The 23,808-nt window shown below is 38.8% G+C and overlaps 1 protein-coding gene across 6 annotated transcripts in view; it reads left to right on the top strand.

Annotated features, from left to right (window-relative positions):
* Nucleotides 1-23,808, top strand: part of PARD3B (par-3 family cell polarity regulator beta) — a 438,076-nt gene that overhangs the window by 272,806 nt on the left and 141,462 nt on the right. For all 6 annotated transcript variants that reach the window (XM_068138375.1, XM_068138377.1, XM_068138373.1 and 3 more), the window contains 2 exons: nucleotides 16,848-17,054; nucleotides 18,017-18,251. In XM_068138375.1, coding sequence (XP_067994476.1) covers nucleotides 16,848-17,054; nucleotides 18,017-18,251 — 442 coding nt within the window. The remainder of the gene's footprint in view (nucleotides 1-16,847; nucleotides 17,055-18,016; nucleotides 18,252-23,808) is intronic.

Genomic DNA, 23,808 nt, shown 5'->3' with positions numbered 1-23,808 from the left:
TTTCTTCCCTTCATAGAAGCGTCCACAAGAAATCTTGTAAAACCCTGACATGAGCACTCTCCAGTCAGCATAATCATATGTCTCTGTAATTAGCTTATCTGTCCTTTATGCCATTCCTTCACCCGTCAAAATCCCAAAGCAACAGAGAAAGTACGTGTGGGTAGTGAATGTTGTTAGTGGCAGGAGATGTGGATATGTACTTCATTGCTTCATGCCAGAATAACATGTCCACTTAACTTCTATTTGACTAGAATAACTCTAGCTTACTAGCACCTTATATACAGATCAATACTACTGTCTTTCCAATCTTTTGGGGTTGTTGGGGTTTTGGAGTGTTTATTGTGTAGGTTTTTGGGGGAGAGAGATTCTTCTGATACTCATCTAGGGTAAACAGAAAAAAACAACCAAACTAAAAAAGACAGTGCAACGATCAAATGTAGAGTGAACTCTGCCCTTGGTTTGTTTTGGGGTTTTTTTGGAGCAGTTACCTTGCAGGTAGTTCTGCTTATATCAGTGCTCCTCACACTTAGTGACAATAAATGTTTCTGAACAATAACTGCTTTCAGGTCTATGCAACTTGACATGAAACACTCCACCTCTTTCCTTCTGTCTTATAAAAGCAAATACTTTACAATCCAAGCCAAAAGAAGGGAACCTAGATATTTTTAAGGAAGACTCTTAAACCTAAAAAAGCAGAGGCGGTAATTCTTCTCGCTGCTTAGTAATGAGTTACACTTGCAGCGTATGAAGAGTCTTCACTCGCACTGTAATTTGCATTAGCAAAATAGAGTGCCCATTTTGTTAGTGATTTTTAGAAGATGGAAGCCAGGAATGACTGTTTGAGAGAATAGAATCAATAAAAAATGAAAAGGCCAACAGTACTAGAACAACTACCACAGTAACTAATACTGAAATACGCTTTTGCAATTTGAGCTTTCATGTGTGTGTTATCTTTAGGGAATTGTTCTTAAACTTCAAATAGAATTTCTTAGTACCTTCACATAAATCACTTGCCTGTAGTTTTCACTTAAGCAGTTTAATTGCTCAATCAGACTAAGAAAACCTAGAGATTAAAATTTAACAGTCATGTGATACAAGGCAATATCAATATTGGTTAACAATTCATATTCAGTAGGAATGTAAAACCTAAGTAAATTCATATTGTGTCAAAATAACAGTTTTTCTTCTAAAAATAGGAACTATCTAAGGCATAAGAGCATAAAGGGAGTGTAGCAGGAGATGAACTGTACTTTACGAAGCAACAAATCATGAATAAGTCATTGCAGAAACAGAGATCTATAGTCCTGCCACTCAAAACAGAACCAGTATTGCAGAAAACCAGATAGGACAGGACAGGACAGGATAGGATAGGATAGGATAGGGTAGGGTAGGATAGGGTAGGATAGGATAGGATAGACTAGACCAGACCAGGTTGGCTTCGAGATCATCAAGTCCAACCTATCACCCAACACCATCTAATCAACTAAACCATGGCACCAAGTGCCTCATCCAGTCTCTTCTTAAACCCTTTCAGTGATGGTGACTCCACCACCTCCCTGGGCAGCCCATTCCAATGGCAAATCACATTATTAGAGCTACTGAGTATTATTCTGTTTTGAGTTAGTATAACACCAAGTGCAGTGAAGTTTTGGCTCATGTTTAGAAAGGTTCTGTGTGCTTTTATAATAAAAGTAATAAAGAATTGATGGAAACAGGATGCAGTGTGTTGTACTATGGGCGTAGGTGTTTGATCACCCTAGAGCACAGCTTCCAAGCCAAGATGTTATCAGGCAAAGATATTTATTAGGTTTCACAGCAAAGTTACATACTCTATCAGAAGGCACATGTGTCACGTGTTCATTGATTATTTTCTACTGGCATGTGTGTAATTAAGGCATGCAGTGGGTTAAAATAACAAAACAATATTTTAACACATCCAACCAAGTTGTGCCAAGTTTCTCCCTTCAGCTAGAAGATGTTTACATTCTTTTCTAAGTCGGAGACGAAACATAGCCATTCCATAGCTATCTGAAAACAAGCCTTCTCCTGCACGGTGTTTGTTGTTTTGGACACCTTTCATCTGTAACACGTCACAAGAAGATAACAGTGGTCATACTGGATCAGACAAAAAGCCTGTGTCCTCTTTCATTAATGCCTAACAAGAAATACAAAGATTTATGTCCTATTTCTCCATGAGCTCTTCTTACCTTCAAATATTCAGAGATTTAAAGAGTAGAAGGCAAGAATAAGTAGAATTTAATCTGATAATTTGCAATAGATTTTGCTTGCTTTGAGTTTTCTTGCTTCCCCTTGAACACATGAAATCTTCTTAGTATCCACCAAAAGTCCCAAATTATTCACATAAGTATTTTTCAGGGTTGTTACTGAGGAAAAATGTAATTGGTTTCCTGTTGCTTGCTTTCTCTCTTACAGCAAAATATGAACCCCACTAGTAGCATCCTGCTCCTTCCCTGTGGGACTGCTTTTTCACAAGGGGGCCAATTAAGCATATGGTAGAACCATTACCTTTTATTTTGTAATAGCTTTACCCTCAGTGTTTCAAAATCTGATTTTATTTTTCTGTTCTGAAGTAAATTCCTTAGTATGTATCACTAGCCAATATGAGGACTGACATACTCGTTAAAGGTTGAGGGAAGAAGCTGCCAAGTAGCGCTGATTAACTGTGCGATAATATGCATGGAGTTTTACAAATTATATAAATATTGAAGCAATTGATTGCCATAAGTCTATACTCAACCACAGTATGGCTTGTTCGGCATTATCTTCTTGAGGAAATGGAATGGCATACATTTCACAGATAAACCAAATTTCCTTCTTCATGTGGAGGCAATACTAGTCCACACTCAGACAAAGAATAAATAAGGCAAAACTATTTCATGAAAATAAGATACAGGGCAGAATACAAATGCAACTGTTCACTTTTGATACAGAAAAGTAAGGTAATCACTGAACACAAGAGCTATTTTTTATACAGATTATCAACCCAAATAAGGTAAACTGTAGCACTAGCCACTGTAAAAAGGCAGAAATACAAAGGTCAGATACTGCTAAACAAATCTGGCAGAGCTACTTAATATCCTTGAAACTATTCAAAATGTTTGTGTGTGTGTGTGTTCTTAATCTTTATGAGATTGGCTTTTATTGTATTTGGAGCAAAACCTTATTTAGAAGAATATTGATGATACTTGTTATTGAGTTTTAAGAATCTACTGAAGAGCTAATAACACTAGAAAGCAATTTTTGTATTGTCATAGCATTTAGAAATGCATCTGAGAAATGACATGATTGCTAAGAATAAAGTTTTACACCTTTATGATGTCTGACCGTGTGTGGAGAGACAGAGGCAAATAGAGCTGCCTTCATGTGTAACACGTGTTTAAAAACAATGTCTAGATTTTGAGAGCAAAGAGGTCAGTGTGCCATCCAGTATTAAATAAGACAAATAGAAGATACAAAATTAGATTAATAGAAAGGAAGATATTTATTGTTGCAAATTACTCAGATTATTAATTGTCAATATGTCATTTGCAGTATCACATTGGAGTTTGAAAACTTTATGCCTACCAATTGTCAAAGTAGTAGAAAAGAGCTTAAATTTTTAATTTGTGGCAGCATTTTGTATAAACATGGCTTGTTTGTACACAGATTTATTTCCTGGTTGGTTGAACTCCTGCTTTGCACATTACTATAATTACTTGCCTCCATGATGTTGTTCTGGCTAGAGATCAGGCCTTACTGAAGTTAGCTGTCTCAGGCAAACCCGACGCTGCAGATTAGTATTCCAGAAGTTTGCATCATCCAGCATATTTTGGATAGATTCCGTCAGTCTTGACCAAAGAGCCAGAAAAATATCCGTAGAGAAGGAAACCCATTACTTCAATAACAAAAAGGAACAAATCCAAGTACACTGTAAAGTGTTCTTTAAAAAAATACATAAATACTTGTTAGATTTGAACTAAAAAGAACACAGTGAAAATTTGTTGTAACACACATTACTTCCAAAATGACAGGGTTTTTTATCGGGATTGCACTCACTCCAGACATGTGAGGTAAAATATAACCGGGGAAAACACTACAGCCACTACTCTTGTGAGCTGCAGTTAGCACTGTTGACTCAAAGTTCATATGATGATGTGCTTAAAGCATGAGGTAATATTTCAAAACTACTGATAATCTATAATGATGCATCCTGTGCTGCTTATACTTCTACAGCTATTGATTCTTTCCAGACCTTTGATTCCTAGAATAGGTAAAATCAGAGCTTTCAAAGAATAAAACAGTTTCTAGTGAAAGTGATTTGTATACCAATTAGTTTCTTCTTACTCCTGTGTCAGGACTGGGAGGAAACTGCAGATGGCTCTCTGGATTGCTAAAATAATAAAGAGGTTTTTTTAACATACAAATCACTACTTTGAATCCACCACAGGCTGAAGGTACTAACATCTGACACTTGTGCTCAAGCTTAAATAAAATGAGTTAATGTTGTCTGAGTCTCTGTGGGCAGGTACGCTGAAGTACGTTGCCAGTAGGGTGCAAAGATCAAAATACAGATACTCAGCTGCTGTAAGCTGGCAGACGGTGTTGATTTACTCCTCCCAGAGGATTTGAGCCCAGCTTTGAAGCAGGTTGAGAATTAACCTACCTGTTCCAGGCTTCAATTCCCTGTTAATCTGAGCACACTTAGGCTTTGAAGAATTTTAAAAGTTGCAGTTGCTGTCAATTGCTTAGGACCCTGTTCTAGGCAAAGATGGCAGTTCAGTATTAATTTAGGATGATTCATTGTACTGGTGTATTTTGATTGGATTAGTGTTTGAAATAACTACCTGTTCCTGTAGAACAGTTACTTTTGTAATGCTTGATTTTGAAAATCCATCCCAGGTAGCTGAAGTAGATTAAACTGGGTACTAAGCTCTGCACCTGATTCATGATATTGCATTGATTTTTCTGATATGGCTGATAAAAGCCTGATTGTCCAAGTTCATCCTGATCTACTGGTAGCTGGATACTAATTTATTGTTCAAGAGTGAATAAAGTTTCTGAGCAAAAGCATGTTTTTCCAATAATACTAAGTCCTAGCTGAGAGGAAGCCTTTATTTTTCTAAGATAGGCCACCTTGGATTTGTCCACATTAAAATGGGGTTTGATTGTGCTTTACTTATATCAATTTATTTTGGTTACAGTATCACTGTGGCTGCTGCTTACCATCCTGTTAAACCTTGAAAAATTTGCAAATTTTGACTGTAATTTAGGATAGTGCATTGAGTAACCTCTCCAGAAATGTCCTCATTGGTTGATGAGTGATGTTGTTAGGAAGAATTGGAATGAACCTTTATTCTCCTTTGACCCTACTTTTCTGCAGGCTGCTACTGTATCATATTTGGGAGCATTTTTGTACTCTTTATTTTTGGGGCAAGTGAAAGGGAGCAAGGTAATGTCATTTGTATATAGGCAAGAAAAATGGATAAGAAATCTCAAAAAAAAAAAGGTGCTGAGAGAGCTGGCGGATGTGCTAGCTAGGCCACTCTCCATCATTTTCCTCCAGTCCTGGCTCACTGGTGAGGTCCCAGATGACTGGAAACTGGCCAACGTGGTCCCCATCCACAAGAAGGGTCGGATGGAGGAACCTGGAAACTACAGGCCGGTCAGCCTGACCTCAGTGCCAGGGAAAGTGATGGAGCAGATTATCCTGGGGGCAATAACTGCGCACCTGAAGGATGGCCAAGGGCTCAGGTCCAGCCAACATGGATTCAGGAAGGGCAGATCCTGCCTCTCCAACCTGATCTCTTTCTATGATCAGGTGACCCGCCTGGTGGATGTGGGGAGGCCTGTGGATGTGGTCTACCTAGACTTCAGCAAGGCCTTTGACACCGTCCCCCACAGCAAACTGCTGACTAAGCTGTCAGCCCGTGGATTGGACCATTACACTCTGTGCTGGCTTAGGAACTGGCTGGAGGGCCAGGCCCAGAGAGTGGTCGTGAACGGTGCCACATCCAGCTGGAGGCCAGTCACCAGTGGTGTCCCCCAGGGATCAGTGCTGGGCCCTGTCCTCTTCAACATATTCGTTGATGATCTGGATGAAGGGGTAGAGTCAGTCATCAGCAAGTTTGCAGATGACACAAAGTTAGGAGCAGATGTTAGTCAGTTAGAGGGTAGAAAGGCTCTGCAGAGGGACCTCGACCGACTGGAAAGATGGGCAGAGTCCAATGGGATGGCATTCAACAAGTCCAAGTGCCGAGTGCTGCACTTTGGCTACGGCAATCCCATGCAGAGCTATAGGCTGGGGTCGGAGTGGCTGGAGAGCTGCCAAACAGAGAGGGACCTGGGTGTGCTGATCGACAGCCACCTGAATATGAGCCAGCAGTGTGCCCAGGTGGCCAGGAGGGCCAATAGCATCCTGGCCTGCATTAGGAATAGTGTGGCCAGCAGGAGCAGGGAGGTCATAGTGCCCCTGTACTCTGCTCTGGTTAGGCCGCACCTTGAGTACTGTGTCCAGTTCTGGGCCCCTCAGTTTAAGAAGGACATCGAAACACTTGAGCGTGTCCAGAGAAGGGCAACAAGGCTGGTGAGAGGCCTTGAGCACAAGCCCTATGAGGAGAGGCTGAGGGAGCTGGGATTGTTTAGCCTGGAGAAGAGGAGGCTCAGGGGTGACCCCATTGCCCTCTACAACTACCTGAAGGGTGGTTGTAGCCAGGAGGGGGTTGGTCTCTTCTCCCAGGCAACCAGCACCAGAACAAGGGGACACAGTCTCAAGCTGCGCCAGGGGAGGTTCAGACTCGAGGTGAGGAGGAAGTTCTTCACCGAGCGAGTCATTCGGCATTGGAACCGGTTGCCCAGGGAGGTGGTTGAGTCATCGACCCTGGAGGTGTTCAAGGGGAGATTGGACGTGGCACTTGGTGCCATGGTCTAGTCATGGGGTCTGTGTTGATAGGTTGGACTCGATGATCCTCGAGGTCCTTTCCAACCTAAGTGATACTGTGATACTGTGATACTGTGATACTCATTTCCTATCACAGTTAAATCATATTCTAAGGTGTTCCATGCAGCAATTCTATTAGTTTTTCTAATTTACCATTTAAACACAGTGTAGCAATGCAAAACTGCATATTGAAGAGATCTTAAACATATAACTAGGTAATTAATAAAGTGTCATTTTCAGGATACTAAAAATAACAGCAGGGGAAACAAAACTTGGAGATCTGGAGGGATTCTCTTTTCCAGGGGGGAAATGAATGGCTAGGTGTACATTTGCTAAACATCTAAGAATGTAATGAAATTTCCAAAAAAAGCAGATTTGCAAAACCAGCTTTATTTGATCTCTCATTCACATCCTTGCCAGTTTCTCTTTAAAAATAACCCTTTTCAACAAAATGGCACATCATGACATATCTATCAAAGAAGCTGCAAGCCCCTTTAATGAAGGGTTGTACTATACATGCCCAAACTAAATGTAGAATGTAAACCAGTAAATCATATATTAGGTCTTAGAGTTAACCAGAGTAACTAAAGCAGTATTTTGACTTTATTTTTAAGCAGGACTGGGATTGTAATCCTGTTGTGAATTGTGTCTCTTAAAACCCTGGAAGACAGCTAGTTTTCAATGGGTGTGAATCCTTTGTACACTACAGAACAATTTAGCAAAATCCTTGGCTGCAGCTGTTTGAAAGGACAATTCTGTGCCATTTGTTCCATGAATTGAGCATGATTTTTTCTAAGGATTCAGTTTTGTGAAAGAAAGCCCTGAAAATACTTTTCATGCTTTAAGACCTACAAAGTAACTGTTCTCAGTACTAAAACCTTCTCTCTGCTCACATGACCCTCTGTCTGCCTTGAGTTTCTTTGCAACTTCTTAAGCATGTAGGCTGAGGAGCATGTGTCAGTATTCCTTTCTAGCTTCTGATGTGTCAGTGGATGGGATCATCGTAGTTGCTAAAAATGTGCATATTGAGTATTGTTATATGCTCACCTGCCTATTTATTCTTGTTCCTGTACTTTAGGCACAAGTTTATGCCCAAGTTTATCCAAATCCAAATAATGCTAGGGGAAATAGCCTAGATATGGAAATTAAATTTCCTTCCCTGAAAATTGTAGGAAGAACCTAGTTTGCAGCCTACTTGCATGCAAAGGTTGAAAGGTTTCCTTTCACTCGTAGAGCCATAGAATTGTCAGGGTTGAAAGGGACCTCAAGGATCATCTAGTTTCAACCCTCCTGCCATGGTCAGGTTGCTCAAAGGCACATCCAGCCTGGCCCTAAAACCTTCCAGGGATGGGGCTTCCGCCAACTCCCTTGGCAAGCTGTTCCAGTGTCTTACCACCTTCATGGTGAAGAGCTTCTTCCTGTCATCCAATCTGAATTTACCCACTTCTAGTTTTGCTCCATCACCCCTAGTTCTATCACTACCCAATGTCCTTTTTGAGTTATTGGTGAATAGGGGAAAGTAAATAAATTATACAGCTGGAAGAATTTACTTTAACCACTCCTCATTTATTCAGATATGGCAAGAGGGAGGTGTATTATTTGAAATTTGGGGAGATTTTTTAGTTTGGTTGGGTTTGTTCTTTTTGGTTTTTGTTTCTGGAAACAGTTCTCTTCTCTGGAATGAGACCAAGCAAACAAGTTTCACTATAGAAGATAGTTTAAAGTAAACAAACAAACAACTAAATAATTGAATCATGTAAAATAAAGCTCAAGACCAACTATTACCACATCTGGGAATTCAGCTGTGAGGAATCTGTAGTAAAATAATGTCATAAGTTTTAAGCATTCAAATGATCTTGTAAATCTCAGAACAAAATAAAAAGGAACCTTTGGTGAGGACTTCTACTGAAAAACCTACATAATCCTTTCAAATTCTGTGGAGATTTTGAGTCAGAGTTGTGCCAGAACCAATTTCTCTTATTTAGTAGTAGATTTGACAAAACTCTGCATATTCGTATTCAAGAACTGGATTTTCACATCAACTTTGCTAAACTGCTTCAAGATAAATTTTGTTAATCTCACAAGCAAAGTACTTTCAAAAATATACATGCCTTTGTGAGTGGCCTCTCTATGCATATATATGGATTGATTACAGGTGTATAATGTTTTTACAGGTCACCTACTGGCAAGTTCAAGCAAAAATGTGCATTAATTTCTTAAACTGAAAATTAACCTATGCACTTGCTATTTAAGTCTGTACAAATAAACAGAAGAAAGTATGTTGTTATAACTTGGGGAAATAAGTCTATAAATTGAATGAAATGTAGATTAGGAGCAAAAGGCCTAAGTCAACTACTTCTTTTGGTCTCCTTTATTTTTAAGTGCTGTAAGGAACGAATTGTCTTGCATTTCTATGCTAATAGGGCATGCTAATCACTGGAAAAGGTACTTTTGGTTTTGCTCAGGGTTTATGAATAAAGGGTTGTTATTGGGTGGCTCATTTACTCTGTGTGTGCCTGAGACAGAAAGTCTGAGTCCTGTGAAGCTTTTGTAAACACATATTGCAGAATGTTCCCAGGATGAGATATTTGCCTGTTTGTAGTTGGCTAAATGCAGAAGTGGTTCCCTGATAAGGTTAATGCCCAGTTAATTGCTCCTAGCCTTGACATGCAGTTTAATTGCTACTTGGCCAACATATGTTTGTTGCTTGCCCTGTGTAGAATTCTAGTGGATGTAGTGATGCAAACTGTGGACTGGTGGAGGGCAAACAAAATAAATACAGTATTTTATGTTCTTTTAATTCAGGGCCAAGCGGATTTGGATGAAGTGTTTATTTAGCTTGCTGGCTGCTTCAGATGCTGTGGCATATTGATTCCTTTTATTACTAGCAGCCATTTAACCTGACCTCCCTCAGATCCAGTATTTTAAAAGCCATAAATTTTAACTTTACTTATGAGCAAGAACTGAAATGCCATGAAAGCCTTTTTATTAGCAGGGCTTCGCCTTACTCCGCATTCATGTGTCACCCATGGCAACAATATTTAGAGCTTCTTAAGTGAGAGTGGCTGTTGGGTGGTTTGGTGATGGTAGGGTCAGCAGTAAAGAGAGCTCATAAATATCTCAAGCGTGTAGGATTCAGTGATCATAGTGTGGGCAGGTGTATGACAGCAATGCCTTTTTCCAGGTTGTTTTGTTAAACATCTAGCTTCTTTTTCTTGTTTTCCCTAGTCTTGAACACTCACAGATAAGGAAAAGCATGCACGAAGGAAGTGATTTATATAATTTATTTTTCAGTTGCAAGTTAAATCAGTGAAATTGAAATGTATTCTTCTTTGTTGCCTTGACTTTCCTTTCCTTTTACAATAATCATATTCCTTGTTGTTGCAAGAGTCTAAATTAATCCCTGAATTATACTTAAAGCACTCAGTTTGTAATGTAAAATTGAGTAGCCCAGGCCAAAACTTGATGCATAAAAATGACGTATCACTTTTTAAAAAATAACATAATTGTGAATAAAATGGTTGATATGAGGATTCCTTTCTGCATTCGCATGTAAAGAACTCAAAATTAGCAAAGTAAAGAGAAAGCTTAATATTAACCTTTTGCATCCTTTTAATTTGTTCCTTCAAATGTAAAAAAGTCATCTTTAAAAATATTGTTTCATACTTGATGGCTAAGATTTAGTAATAATTCATCAGCTTATTTCAAAATAGTCTTAAGTTTTAATGAACAAGGTCATAACCATGAATTTAGTGTAAGTATTGGCTTGCTTTCTTCTGTTCTGCTACTGAAGAAGTTTCCTCTAATGTCCCACAAGTCGAAGGTAACATTCTAGATCCTGTTAAAAGTGACGTTTAAGTATTTGTTCTGGTCCCTCACTTTGTGTTTAACTTTGGCCTAGGAACAGAAATGTTGATTTAGCTTGAGAAGTGTCATTTATATCAATTAATCTAGAAAGTGTCACTTTTCCCCATCTTTTAAAGCTGAACTGAAATGTTTGACCTTATCGGAGTGTGGGTGTGGAAGCAGAAGTAAAGCAATCACAGAGCACTGGATTTTTTTTACTACTACTCAATTTTAGACTGATCAATTTGCAGGTTGCCTGAAATCACTGGGGAATCATATTTTCTGAAAACTGGAGGTTTTCCTGTCTGCACTGCTTTTCCTATAGCTGTTTTACTCTAGCAGGTATATCTAAAATCAATTTGATATACATAAATATCCATGAGGAGAAAGCTCCTGCTTTATAGAAGGTCAGGGTGCTTAATTTATAGCAGGACCTGTTCAAAGGACAGATACTTCAGTATGCACCAAGTAGAGAGAACACTGGCCAGATGGAGGGGGAGGAATTCAAATACCTAGGAAAACTTTTCGCTGGACTCAGAACTATACTGTGAAGTGAAAGGTTATGTGAGATGTTAAACTTGTGTAACCAAATGAAGAAAACTAATTATTTCAACAGATAACATCAGATGTACCTTTATGCAAAGACAGGGCTGGCTACATTTTGTCCAATATGCAGCACTAACCTAACAAATACATGTGCCATTCCTCTGACTGCTTTTGCTTGGACTACTTTCATATACTCCTAATTCTTAGCTGTAACATTTTTACACTATGACACTTACTAACATTTTTGAGATACATAATGCTGTACAAATCTATTTGGTTTGGCTGATTTCAAGTTAATTTTTCCCAGAGCACTTTCCATAGTGCTGTTTTTCAGTGCTGTAGTTGGGTGTTGGTAACAAACCAGTGTTTTGGCTACTGCTGAGCCAAGCACCAAGACTGTACTTTTCCAGCATTTCTGCCCCACAACTGAGGGATGGGCAAAATCTTGGGACAGGACACAGCTGGGCCAGCTGACCCAAACTGACCAAAAGGGTATTCCATGACGTATGACATCGGCTCAGATGTAAAGGCTAAGTGGAAGAAATGTGAGGGCTTTCGTTGATGTCATCTTGCATATTGAAGCCCTGCTTCCTGCGAAGTGACTGGACATCATCTGCTGATGGGAAGCAGGGAATAACATCTTTGTTTGCTTTTGCTTCTATGCGCAGGCTTTGCTTTGGCTTTTCATACTACTAAATTGCTTCTACCTTGACTCATGGGCCTTTGGTTACTTTTCCCTCTCCACTGTCCATCTAAGGAGGAGACTGATAGGGCAGTTTTGGTGGGCATCTAGCCCCCAGCCAAGGCTAAACCACCACAATGAATTACTGTTTTTGAACTACTAACATGTAGTTCTGCAGTGTTGTTTTGGAGCAGACTATAGGAAAAAAAGACACAAGCCCAGTGACTGCCTTATTCAAAGCCTTTCCTCTTCATCTGATTAAAGCTTAGCCACAAATTGTGAACTGCCATTATTCAGAGTTGAAATTGCAGTTTGTGCAAGTATGAGCTGAAATGCAGTCATTTTATTTCATAATATAGATTAATATATCTGTAAACCTTAGACTGTAGCTGGTTTTTTGTTTTGTTTTGCTTTTGTTTTTAATCAGAGAACTTGTTAAATTCTCCAGTTCTCCCATGGCTCAATTTCTCTTTCTTAGGTTTTGGGTTTTATTCTGTCAGGTACGGGGTTGTTCTGTGTTCAAGTATTCCTTCTTCTAATTTGGGATGCTTGGTTTGAAGCACAGAATGAGCATAGCAAGACATGTTGTCTTTAATATGAGTGCAACGTAGCAATATTTTTGCTTTTGCTTTTTACCAAGCCCTTTTCTATGCTACCATTATAAACTAGTGTTGAAGGCTACAATCTACAAAAATGCCCTGTTAAAGCTCTTCATTTGAACATCACAAGCTAAATGTTGTAATTACTTTCAAATTCTTCCTTCCTAAATCATTCTCTGCATTGGATTTAAATGTTATCCATTACAACTTTGTGTTTTTTCTAGTTTCTCAGTTTCAGTAACACCTTCCCTTCTTTTTTCTTCATAACTGTTTTTTATCTTACTATATCTTTGAAAATATAAAAAGTAAATTAGTCTAGCTCAGACAAATATGTTTCTGTAAATATTGTCCTTTAGGCACATTTATACGGTTTTGATTTTCAAGAATAACTATCTAAAAACTAAAATTAATTCTAAAAATATTATATATTTCCATTTAGAGTGTCTTAGGAGTTGCATTTGGTTTAGAGTAGCAGTTATCCGTGGATTCTCTTAATTCCACATTTTCTGTACATGTCTTCAGGGTGGCTTGCATTGCCCACAGCACTGTGTCATTTTTTTGCCTTTGATTTTCATGACTGGCATCTTGCTTCTGGCATGTTTCCTTTTGCTGGCCAATGGAAAAAGAAGGGAATGTGCAGATGTGGAAAATGGAGTAGCTTGAAAATACTTGGAACTATTAGTAAGAAAATAGTAGAAAACAGATTTACTTTACTAGTATGTTAAGAAAAACATGCCTATGGTAACCATATTGACGTTGAGCAGAAAGTTAAGGTTCATGTGGTACCTTCTTTCAGTTAAATGATGACCACATAGAGATACCACCTAGGACAAGCAACTTGATTTCAGACAGTCATAGCTGTGTACTGTTGGTGGTGGTTGTGTCCTTTCATAAATTCACTGCATAAAGTAATTGAACATTTGATTAAAGAAAAGTGGATGCTTCAGCTGACTTTTTATCATTGTACTACAAGAGGCAGTAATCCATAAACAACCAAAAAAAATCATAAAAAGAAACATTTTTACTCATCAAACAATTCAATTCCTCATTGCCAAAGCATATTTTTCTATTCAGAATCTAGGTAGGCTAAATATGTACACACATTATTGTGGTGGGCTTTTTGGTTTTGTTTTGGGTTTTTTATGTTTGTTTTGTGGTTTGTTTGTTTGTGGGTGTTTTTGTTGTTGTTGGTTGGTTGGTTTTTGAGGGTTTTTTACCTGCAAGGGTAAGGCAGTCCTAATGTCTTGCAGAAATGAAGAGGTTTGGAGAGGGATAGGAAATGGAAAATTCACTATTTGGGATCTGGTACTTGTTCATGACAGAGTCTTGTGCATTTCTCTGCAAAGCATCCAGTACTAGATACTGGCTGTGAAAGCAAGTTGGTCTGGTCTCCCTTCTTAGGGAATCTCATCTTCTGTATCTTCACTTGTGCCCTAGTATGCAACTACTGCAGCCTTACAATGAAAGAAAACAGGAATAAAAGCTGAATTGCAAAAATAGGAAGTTCTCACTGAAAGCCCTGGAATTTCACCTGTGTTCATGGGTGGATTTTGATAGTAATAGTGTGAAACTTCAAGTAGTTCTAGTGAAATTGCAGATTAAATTATTACAGTCTTAGAAAGGGGCAACCAAGTGCTTAATAGTAATCTGTTACTAAATGTTCTCAGGGTTTTTTTAATAGATGAGAATACTTTTTAAATGGTAAAACATGAGAAAATCAGAGATTCAATTTTCTTTGCCAGTGAGGGAGAAATATAGCTAGTACCTTAAAGGTAACACATTATTTGATGATGTAGGAATGATGTGACCATAAGCCAATTCTATTTCTTTTGGGGACATTAGGGGGAAAAATGGATAAATATGTTTTCAAAGATAGTGGTGTTCTGAATTTACTTGGTAGCCAGAGTGCTGCATCTTGTTTTATTTTTCCTGTTTCTATTAGCAAAGTGAAAACACTACAGGAAAGTCACCGTAAGTGTTCTCTTTGCAACAGAAAGTTATTGCTAGTTATTGTGAAAATTAATTCCTCAGGGGGACTTTCATGTATGGGCTAAATACAAAATTAATCTGAGTTTCCCATGAAATTATTTAAGGCAAGTATTGGTGCACAAAGATCCTTTTTGTGGTAACCCTTGTTAAATTAGATAGTATGGACCTAAACACTTCACCACAGTGTGTGCAGGGCAAACCGCAGCGAGACTGAGCAGACATCTCGCTTTCTGGTACATGTAACAGTTGAGCATGTCACCCCAAACCTTAGGTACTGGCTTGGACTTTCTTGGGAATGGCCTTCATATGTTAGGAGTAGTCTTCCAGTTTAAGTAATTGGCTTAGCTTTATAAAAGACAGGCTCTAACCGGCATTTAACCTGAGACGTTTTTCTTTCAGGTAATAAAACTTAGGACACTAAATTGGTGTAGTACATCTTGTACAGGTCTTTAGCAGTCACTACGCTGCCTGCTGCTGGAGGTTAGGCTGTGGCAACTGCTTGTTTCCAGATGCCACAGACACCTTTAAACAAACCTCAGTAGAGGTGGTGCACTGGGTGCCTGCTGCCCACAGAGGTGGTCGCTGTAGCCCTAGCATGCCTTCCCCCTGCTCTGCCCAGACGGCACTCAGCTTAGGCCTGCAACTCAGTCTGACTGAGAGCACCGCTTACCTTGGGCTGCTGCAGCTCGGCAATACTCTGCCAGATGTACCTCTGTGTCCTATCTTCTGCTAAGCAAGCCAAGAAAGCTGTCTTTTAGCTGAAAAATAAGAAAGCTCTCTGCTGATCAGAGCAGCTTTCACTTTGCCACTTTTTACTGTGATTATGCTTCCCTGGCTCCTTCTCAGCTTGGGATAGACACCACAGTGCCTTTTACTAATGCACAAATTCTTAGTGATTTTAAGCACCTTTATGTTGTATGGAAGTTATTGTTCTAACTCCATTTTAGCACTTGCTAATCTGGCAATAATGATAAGTCTCCAGAATGGCAGCTAGTGAATGAAAGAAGTTTGCACTGTGTGACAGAGCAACCAGGCTTCCCTTAGACTTGTCTCCAAGTGCACCCCTGCACCACCACCCCATATTTTCATCTGCATTTTAGTCTGTAGGTAAGAAGTGTAGACTGCTTTATGTAAACACTACTGACAAGTCTCTGCTGCCAATTCTTGACTTTTTTTGCTTTTAAGAAGCCACTAATCACTATTGTAGTTCAGAAATACTTGCACTCAAGGACGCTGAAATTCCAGCCTATAGGACTAACATACATATCTTTTCTGTGGTCCTGGGATATCTTCAGGCATGAAAGTATAATGACATGTACATGAAGGCCTTCTGTTCTTGTATTATCCTGTTGCTTATTTTAATATCACTTGAAAGTTGAAAATAAAAACATTTGTGTTCGCAGACACAGAAAGTATATTGCAAGGCCAAGTCTATTTATTCCTCAGTGCCTAAGTGTCACATTTACTGGTCTAAAAGCATAAAATGTGTGCAGTCTTTTTTGATGTAGCATGTATTACTTGAACTTTTTTCTTTTATTCTATTATCATCATATTAAAGCTAATTAACACTAATGCTGTCGCAAAATGCCTTTCTAAGGTCAGATAGTCAAAGAAAGGAAGTGCTTTTTTATGCTTGTAAACAAGGAAAGAGGCAGCAACAGCATTTGTTAAGCTGTACTTTGCTGGAAATAATTTGTTTCTTGAATAACCTACCATATATGTTGATATCATAGCACCAGTTTCAGCTTGAAGAAAAAGGCTTGATAAGACTGTGAGAGAACTAATAATATCTTCTCACAGGAGAAATGTGTTTGAAAATATCAGCCATTCATACAGCCTGATTCACTCTAAAAACCAAAACACTAGTGTAGCAGGTTTTGGTTTTGTGAGTCTAATGATAATGTTCTCCTTGAGACTGTTAGCAGTGTCCAGTTAGATATCTCTTTCAAAGGGACAGGAAGCAACCTCATCCTTATCACTGGTGTAGACTTTGAAGTGACACAGAGTGAGCCAGATATTGCCCGTCACTGTTGTCAGGTCTGTAAATTATGTGACATTCCCTCCAAGTCTTAGCAGGGATATCTACTGAACTAGCTTTCACTTAATGTTATTTATTCTTTTTTAATTTCATTGATTGCATACTATTTCAAAGGCCCCAAGTAATAAAGTTCACAATTAAGATACCTGTCTGACTAGTTTTATTTTTCTGTGTGATTTTAGGTATAAAATCTAACTACTTGTTTTCCAGACTCTTCTGGCAAAGATTTTGGTCCTACTCTGGGATTGAAGAAGTCCAGTTCTCTCGAGAGTCTTCAGACTGCTGTGGCTGAAGTTAGGAAAAATGAACTCCCTTTTCACAGACCCAGACCTCATGTGGTCCGTGGTCGGGGGTGTAATGAAAGTTTCCGAGCTGCCATTGACAAGTCTTACGATGGTCCTGAAGATGGAGAGGAGGGTATGTTGCTAATGACATGCTTATTGAGGGAGCCACATCCAATTAGCACTGCTAAGAACCAACTCAATAAAATATATAAGCAAGTACTTTAGTCAAATTGAAGCTGATCACATTGTAAAAGTGTCTTCTTCTGAATAGAGCTGTCTTTGCAGTAGCCTATCAAACCTTGATGGGAATGTAAAGTCTTTCACTGACCTCGTTTGGGGCAGGAATGAGTTGGAGGATTTAGGATTCAATCCTTAAATAATTATAATTTTTTACTTCAACAAGCAGATGAATTATCCAGGTTATATTAAAAATTATATTTTTTTGTTTGACAGAGCTGCCTACAATTCTGTCTTCTCTGACCTGAAAATTTGTGTCTTGTTATAGGCAAGGCAAGAGTGTATCAATAGCACCCTGCTGCTCTTTCTTTCACTATGGGCTTATAGACTGTGCTCTGGAAATATGTTTCCTTTAGCACAAGACTTTGCTTGGATCCTGAGCTTCCCAGACAGAAATAACACAACTCTTCTCCAGCCAGACAGAAAAGTTTATTTCTTGTCCAACCATTAAATTAGAAAAATTCCAAGGAGTGAATGAGATAATTTTGTTACATGGGTTGGTTATGGCAGTCACCAGAATTTCTTGTTGAAGTAAGCTCTCACTGCATCCCAGCATGTCAATTTTCCTAAGCTAATGGAGGTTGACAAGGTAGATTTCAAACAGAGTGGAGTTTTGCCATGTCAGGTTTTTTGTGTCAGGAATAATAACTAGAAAATAAGTCATTAAAATAGCTCTGTATTTAATTTACAATAGAAAGCTGCTTGAGTTCACTAGATATGTTTAGTCTGCTTTTTAAGTTATTCATTTGAATGAGTGTGAGTCATTTGAGCACTTTATAGACACTTAAGCTGTGCTTCATGTGTTCAGGTTTTGGTGGCCCCTAGCCATCCTCACTGTTTCTTTTTCATTCTGTGCAGATGGTTTCTCTGATAAGAGTTCTCACTCTGGTCAAGAAGCTCAGAACATGGAATCTCCCCCTCCAGGGAATCCTGAAATAGAAGATGCTGAATCCAAAGCAAAAAAGGATAAAAAAAATAGAGAGAAAGAGAAGAAAAAGGAAAAGGGCAAATCTAAAATCAAAGAGAAGAAGAGGAAGGAAGAGAATGAAGATCCAGAAAAGAAAAAGAAGAAGGGCTTTGGTGTCATGTTGAGGTATGTAATTTTAATAAGGAAAACAGCCACTTATTCTCATTATAATACAGGAAACAACTGATACTCTTTAAAAGCAATGGAGAAATTATTTCACTTGGACTCAAAATAATGTTTATGTTATTTAAAAAGAAAGCAGTTTATACTTATACACCAAACTTGTAGCTGAGGCAGAAGACATTTGGCAGATAAAATGTCTTTTTGTGCCTTTGAAATTCATACCCATATGTCAGAAAAGATTCAAGGTTTCAGGCTGAAAACAAAAGTGTGTCGAGGGGGAAGGCTTTGTGGGGAATATTTCTGAGTAATACATGCCCCACTCCCACGCTCAGACATTTACCTTCTCTTCCCTTGCTTATCTGCTTCCTTTATGAGCTTTGGGGAGAGCAAGGTTGCTTGTGTAACTGTAAACAGTGATAAAATCTTTGCTTCATACCTTCAGCATTTGCCTGCAGTGGTCGAAAGCTCACTGTCCTCCCTGCCCTTTGTTGCCATAGGTACTCTGTTGCTGTCACTGCCGCCTCTGGTACCTGTTTACTTTATTGAGGGTTAGAGTATTTTCATTTAAGTAGATCTCTGCAGTTAATATACAATATGTGAATAAAATGTAATGATCACCTGGAGGGAATTAGACTGTATGACCATGTAGTTACTTATGGCACTGAATACTTGATGTTAGCTTTAGGAGGCTATTGGTGTTTCTTAGCATGCTGGATTGTAGATAAGCCAGATACATACAGAAGACACAACCATTGCATAGGCAAAGATACGTTTAATTAGTAAGCTAATAAATTCAGCTGCAGGATCACTCATTTGCAGTGATACTTAGGACAGTGACTGCATTGCAAGCTTCTGTTGGTATGTCCTCTGGAGTCAAATGGCTTGTGTTATATGTACACATAGAGTTTTTTAGCTGACTTTATTCCATGTATCCTCAACAAGAATCTTCAAAATTGTCCTATCAACTTTTGAACACTATAGAGATACTGTAAAAAAATAGAGAGAGATGCTTATGTACCAGATTTGCAGGACTTCAGCAGTTGTTAGTCTTCATAAGATGAGGGTGGGTGGGTGTAGCAGACTGCATTTGAATGGGGCTCTTTAGGAATGCCAAGGAGGCACATACTCACTCCTGTGCATTGCACCTGCGTTTGTGTTCATACTAGTAAAAAAAAGAAAGGGCTTAACATGGAATAGTAGTCAAAACACTGAATAATTAAAGGAGTGACTTCAGTGACTCTCTTGTGTATCTTAAGCTTTATCTCTGTTTTCATTACTTTTAACTCTTGAATAGGGCTGTTGGAAGGCAGGGGAATGATACAGAGGTTTGACAAAAACATAAGTATTGTGCTTTATGTAGCACTGGCAGATTCGATGTTTGAAGTGCAAAATCTTACTTATAGGGGTGTGATGTCTGAGCCAGAAGAAATATGGGATGACATCAGAATCCAAAACAAGAGATTGTAGTTGACAAAAAAAATCTGATAATGATCCATGTGCAAAGCTGGGAACAATAGGTTACCATTCTTAGTAGTTCTCTTCTTCAGAATATATTTCACATTTTGGTTGTACGTGAGCTGTATACATCTGTTCTTTTCAAAAGCTTGCTTGTTATTTAGATGGATAGTTTCCCCAGTGGGCAGTAATTTTTAGTAATGTTTATTTATCTGTATGGCAGCACAGAATGGGTATTTCTATCCCACACCATTGAAAATCTCTGCAAAGCATGCAAAGATGGAAGCAACAGGTTATTATGGACAGAGTAGGAGTTATTTGTAAGAGCTAATGGTTCAGCTGGGAGTTTTCTGTGCCTTCCCCATTGTTTCTTCCTAGAATTTATAAAATTGTTCTTGAAAATAAATTCCTTCCTGAGAAGGTAAGAATCCTAGGGAATCCTACCCATGATAAAGTGAAGGAAGGGTGATGACCTGTAAAGACTGAACAACATCAAACAGTGTGAGTTTACAAAAGAATTGGGAAACACGTGTCCTGCTTGAGATGAGCAAAACCAGGCAGGTGTTTTTTCAGGGAGAAACTGCTGTGAATGTCATAGAAAAGCAAACATTATTTGAATGTTTTAAAAATAAATAACAGGAAACTACTGAAGGGACTTACTGACTAAATACTAGATTCCAGAGATACTTTTCAAACCAGAGTTTTGCAGTAATATGAGGAGTGAGTGTCAGAAAGGACAGGGAGGAGATAACTGCAGTAAGAAGGTTTGAATGTTTGAGTATTTTAGCAGTATGGATGGAAAGAAACAGCCAGATTATTTTTTTTTTTTTAAATGACATTATAGAGATTAAAATTGGCATGTTTTACTGGTAGAACATCTGTGGAAGGAAACAGAAGCTGAAGACAACAAAGTTGTGAGCTTCTGCAGCAAACAAGGTGACTGCTAATTCCTGGTAGTTTAAGAGAAAGAAATAGAAGCATTTAGAAACAGAGATGAGCTCAGTTTTTGACATGCTGAGTTTAAATTGGAAGGGGAACCTGCCATAGAAGGCATTAGAAATATAAACACCATAAGGGAGCAGAAAGCTGGATGGAGAAGGAAATCTGTAGTGTAGTTTTTGTAAATCTGACAGTAGTTGTACTGTGATCCCCCATGTGAGAGACCACCAAAATGAGGAAGGAGGACCAGAGCCCCAAACAGACTGACAGGAGAGGCAGTCCCAAGAGGAAAGAAGTTAGGAAAAATATATCCCAGTGGGAATAGGATGTATCTGCCTGGGAATGGGTGATGCCATGAGTTTTTTAAACTAATGCACTGACTGTAGCCAGGTAACTAATAGATCTTATTGAGAGCTGGCACTCCACCCTGGTATGTTCATATTATTTGTAATTTGTGGGATGCTTTGTTCAGAGCAATTTCAGATGTGCTTGCATAGTTAGGCTGTCATGTGTGGATGCATCCACAGAGGACAACAGACTTGCTGAACCCATATCAAGACTGAGTTGAGATGAATAGGAGATTATCATCTGTGCCCCCAGCTCCAGGACCAGAAGGACAGTGAATATATTTTTGAGATCTTGCCAGAAAGGTCAGTGCAAATGAAGATGCATGTGCTTTCTGAGAGTTGATTAGAGGTCATATATAAAGAACAAAAGAAAGCAGAATTTGAGGCTAAAGCAGCTGCTGAAAGTGTCACACTTGCCTATGGTGGGATTTTTGTACAATACCTTTTGGGTCATGTGTATAAAACTCTAACAAGTTTGAGCTTGATAGTATGTCCGTGTGAATTAGCTTGTTTCTGTCTTATAACAAAGCATTGTCTTATAACAAAGCATTGTAAGATATTAAAGCCAGACTCGAGGATTTATCTGTAGTACAAGAAGCACTGAGCTTTAATCTTTTGCGTCTGAGATTTTTGAGCATATTGGAATTGCTTCTGCATTGGGGGTTTACTTTTTTTTTTTTTTTTTAATTTAACAACAGAAAATAGCAAAGCTGTTAGCAGTTGCTAACAGATTTCGCTTAGTGCCTCATCTGTTGCTCAGCTGCTATTTACTTGTAGTTCCTGGTCTTTTTTTACACATACGAAAGAGAAAAAAAAAAAAAAGCTTGCTTTCCTGTGAAGCTTTTCCTGGATTGAAGCTTTTTTTAGGTGGCTGTGATTCAGTGAGACCATCAAGAAATCATGCTTTTATTTTTTAAATTATTGGGTTTTTTTTTTTAATCCTGTTCTTTCACCTGGTGTTAACTGGAATTCTTGGCTGCAGCATTTTAATGACTGTGGCACTTAGAGCAAAGTAGGTTAATATACTGGAGATTTGAAGTGCAGATGACACTGGTTATCAGTGATTAGTTAAATCTCTGTAATCTAAAGTACTGTTTTACTGTAGTGCAAATTGAACAGTGTTTGTTTTCCTGTTCAGCTGGTTCTGATGCATGTATTTCCAGCATTTAGTACTAGATGTTTGTGTGCACTGCCCAAAGAGTAACAAAAGTTGACTCCCTTAACTGTTTGTATGTAACATTGCCCAAGGAGCCTTATGTTTCACTTTTTTGATATTTTCTGGAGCATTGGACTATCATAGCACACTAAATAACCTACTGTTAGACAACAGATATCAAACTAAATTGATATTGTATATCAGGAAAAGAGTTACATTAAATGCTTTGATGTTTGGAGCTGTGACTAGATGTATGCTGTAGTCTCAGGAAAAAGCCATTGTCTAGCATCTGTGCTGAAACTCTTTTGGAAGAGATAAAACACTCAGTTCTGTGCAGATACCTAACAGTGGCAAGATTATGCAATGCCACATTAAATTCTTGATTAATTGCTTTTCTTACTTTGAGCTGACTGATTCTTTTAGGACACTGAGCCTTGAGGAGGAGACTTCTTGACCTCAAATGAGCTTCCCTGTACTTTCTGAAGGTATTTTGCATTCTCTTGAGAAACAGCATGGATATTTGTGCCTTTACTAGGATGATTAAGGGGCTGGAGCATGTGCCCTATGAGAGGAAGCTGAGAGACCTGGGGCTTTTTGGGTCTGGAGAAGACTGAGAGGGAATTTTATAAATGTTTATAAATATCTGAGGGCTGGATGTCAGGAGGGAGGGGCCAGGCTCTTGTCAGTTGCACCCTGTGATAGGATAAGGGGCAATAGATATAAACTACAGCACAGGAGGTTCCACCTCAACATGAGCAGGAACTTCTTCACTGTGAGGGTTGCAGAGCACTGGAATGGGCTCCCCAGAGAGTGGAGTCTCCTTCTCTGGAGACTTTCAAGACCTATCTTGATTCATTCCTGTGCAACCTGCACTAGATTCTACGGTTCTGCCCTGGCAGGGGGATTGGACTCAATGATCTCTGGAGGTCCCTTCCAATCCCTATCACCCTGCAATCCTGTGACTAAAGGTAGTGTGCAGAATCACTGGTTTATAACCATTGAAAGCCTTGTGTGGTGGCTCTGTAGGCTTTTTGTAAGGGTTATTTAACCCACTGGTGTAAGGTGTTAGAAATCGTCGCTGCTGAGCACTAATGCAAAATACATTATCACTAAGCACTCAGAATGCAAAACTAACCCAGATGTTAACTAAAAAAACCCTCTAAATAATTATTCCTCAGTTTGTTATGTGATGAACTCCAGTTTTTGAATTTGTGATCTATATTTATTTGATTGCTTTGAAATACTGTAAAAATATTCTTTTCTAACATAGGTAGGCTTAGCATTGGTTTCTAAATTAACTTGGAGAAAGACTAAACATTAAAATCACTAGGGGAATGTGACCTCTGCTGTGCAGTGCTGCTCTGTATCCTAATCCCATAGCAGTTGTTACAGTCCTAGCATATAATAAACATAAGTCTGTGGCTCTCTCGCTACCTTTTCCAGATAGTGATTGTAAAAATTCTGGGCAGCCCTTTCAGCTTTATGGGTATGAAGGTAAGTTAGCTAATGGACTGCAGACATACCAATAGCATTTTAATATCTAGCTCCCTCAGGCAGAGACCAGTAGGCTGAAGTCATAATTCTTTTGTGCTATAAAATTCTAAGATCAAGTACGTAACTGGTGACTCACAGTCACCAATTTTTTTGCCAAACTGGAGTGCAG

Source organism: Melanerpes formicivorus, unplaced genomic scaffold (assembly GCF_026170545.1).
Source record: "Melanerpes formicivorus ecotype bairdi unplaced genomic scaffold, bMelFor1.0.p_v2 SCAF_5, whole genome shotgun sequence".
NCBI lineage: Eukaryota > Metazoa > Chordata > Aves > Piciformes > Picidae > Melanerpes > Melanerpes formicivorus.
The sequence above is the reverse complement of the archived record's forward strand: the minus strand, read 5'-3'. Positions and strand labels throughout refer to the sequence as shown.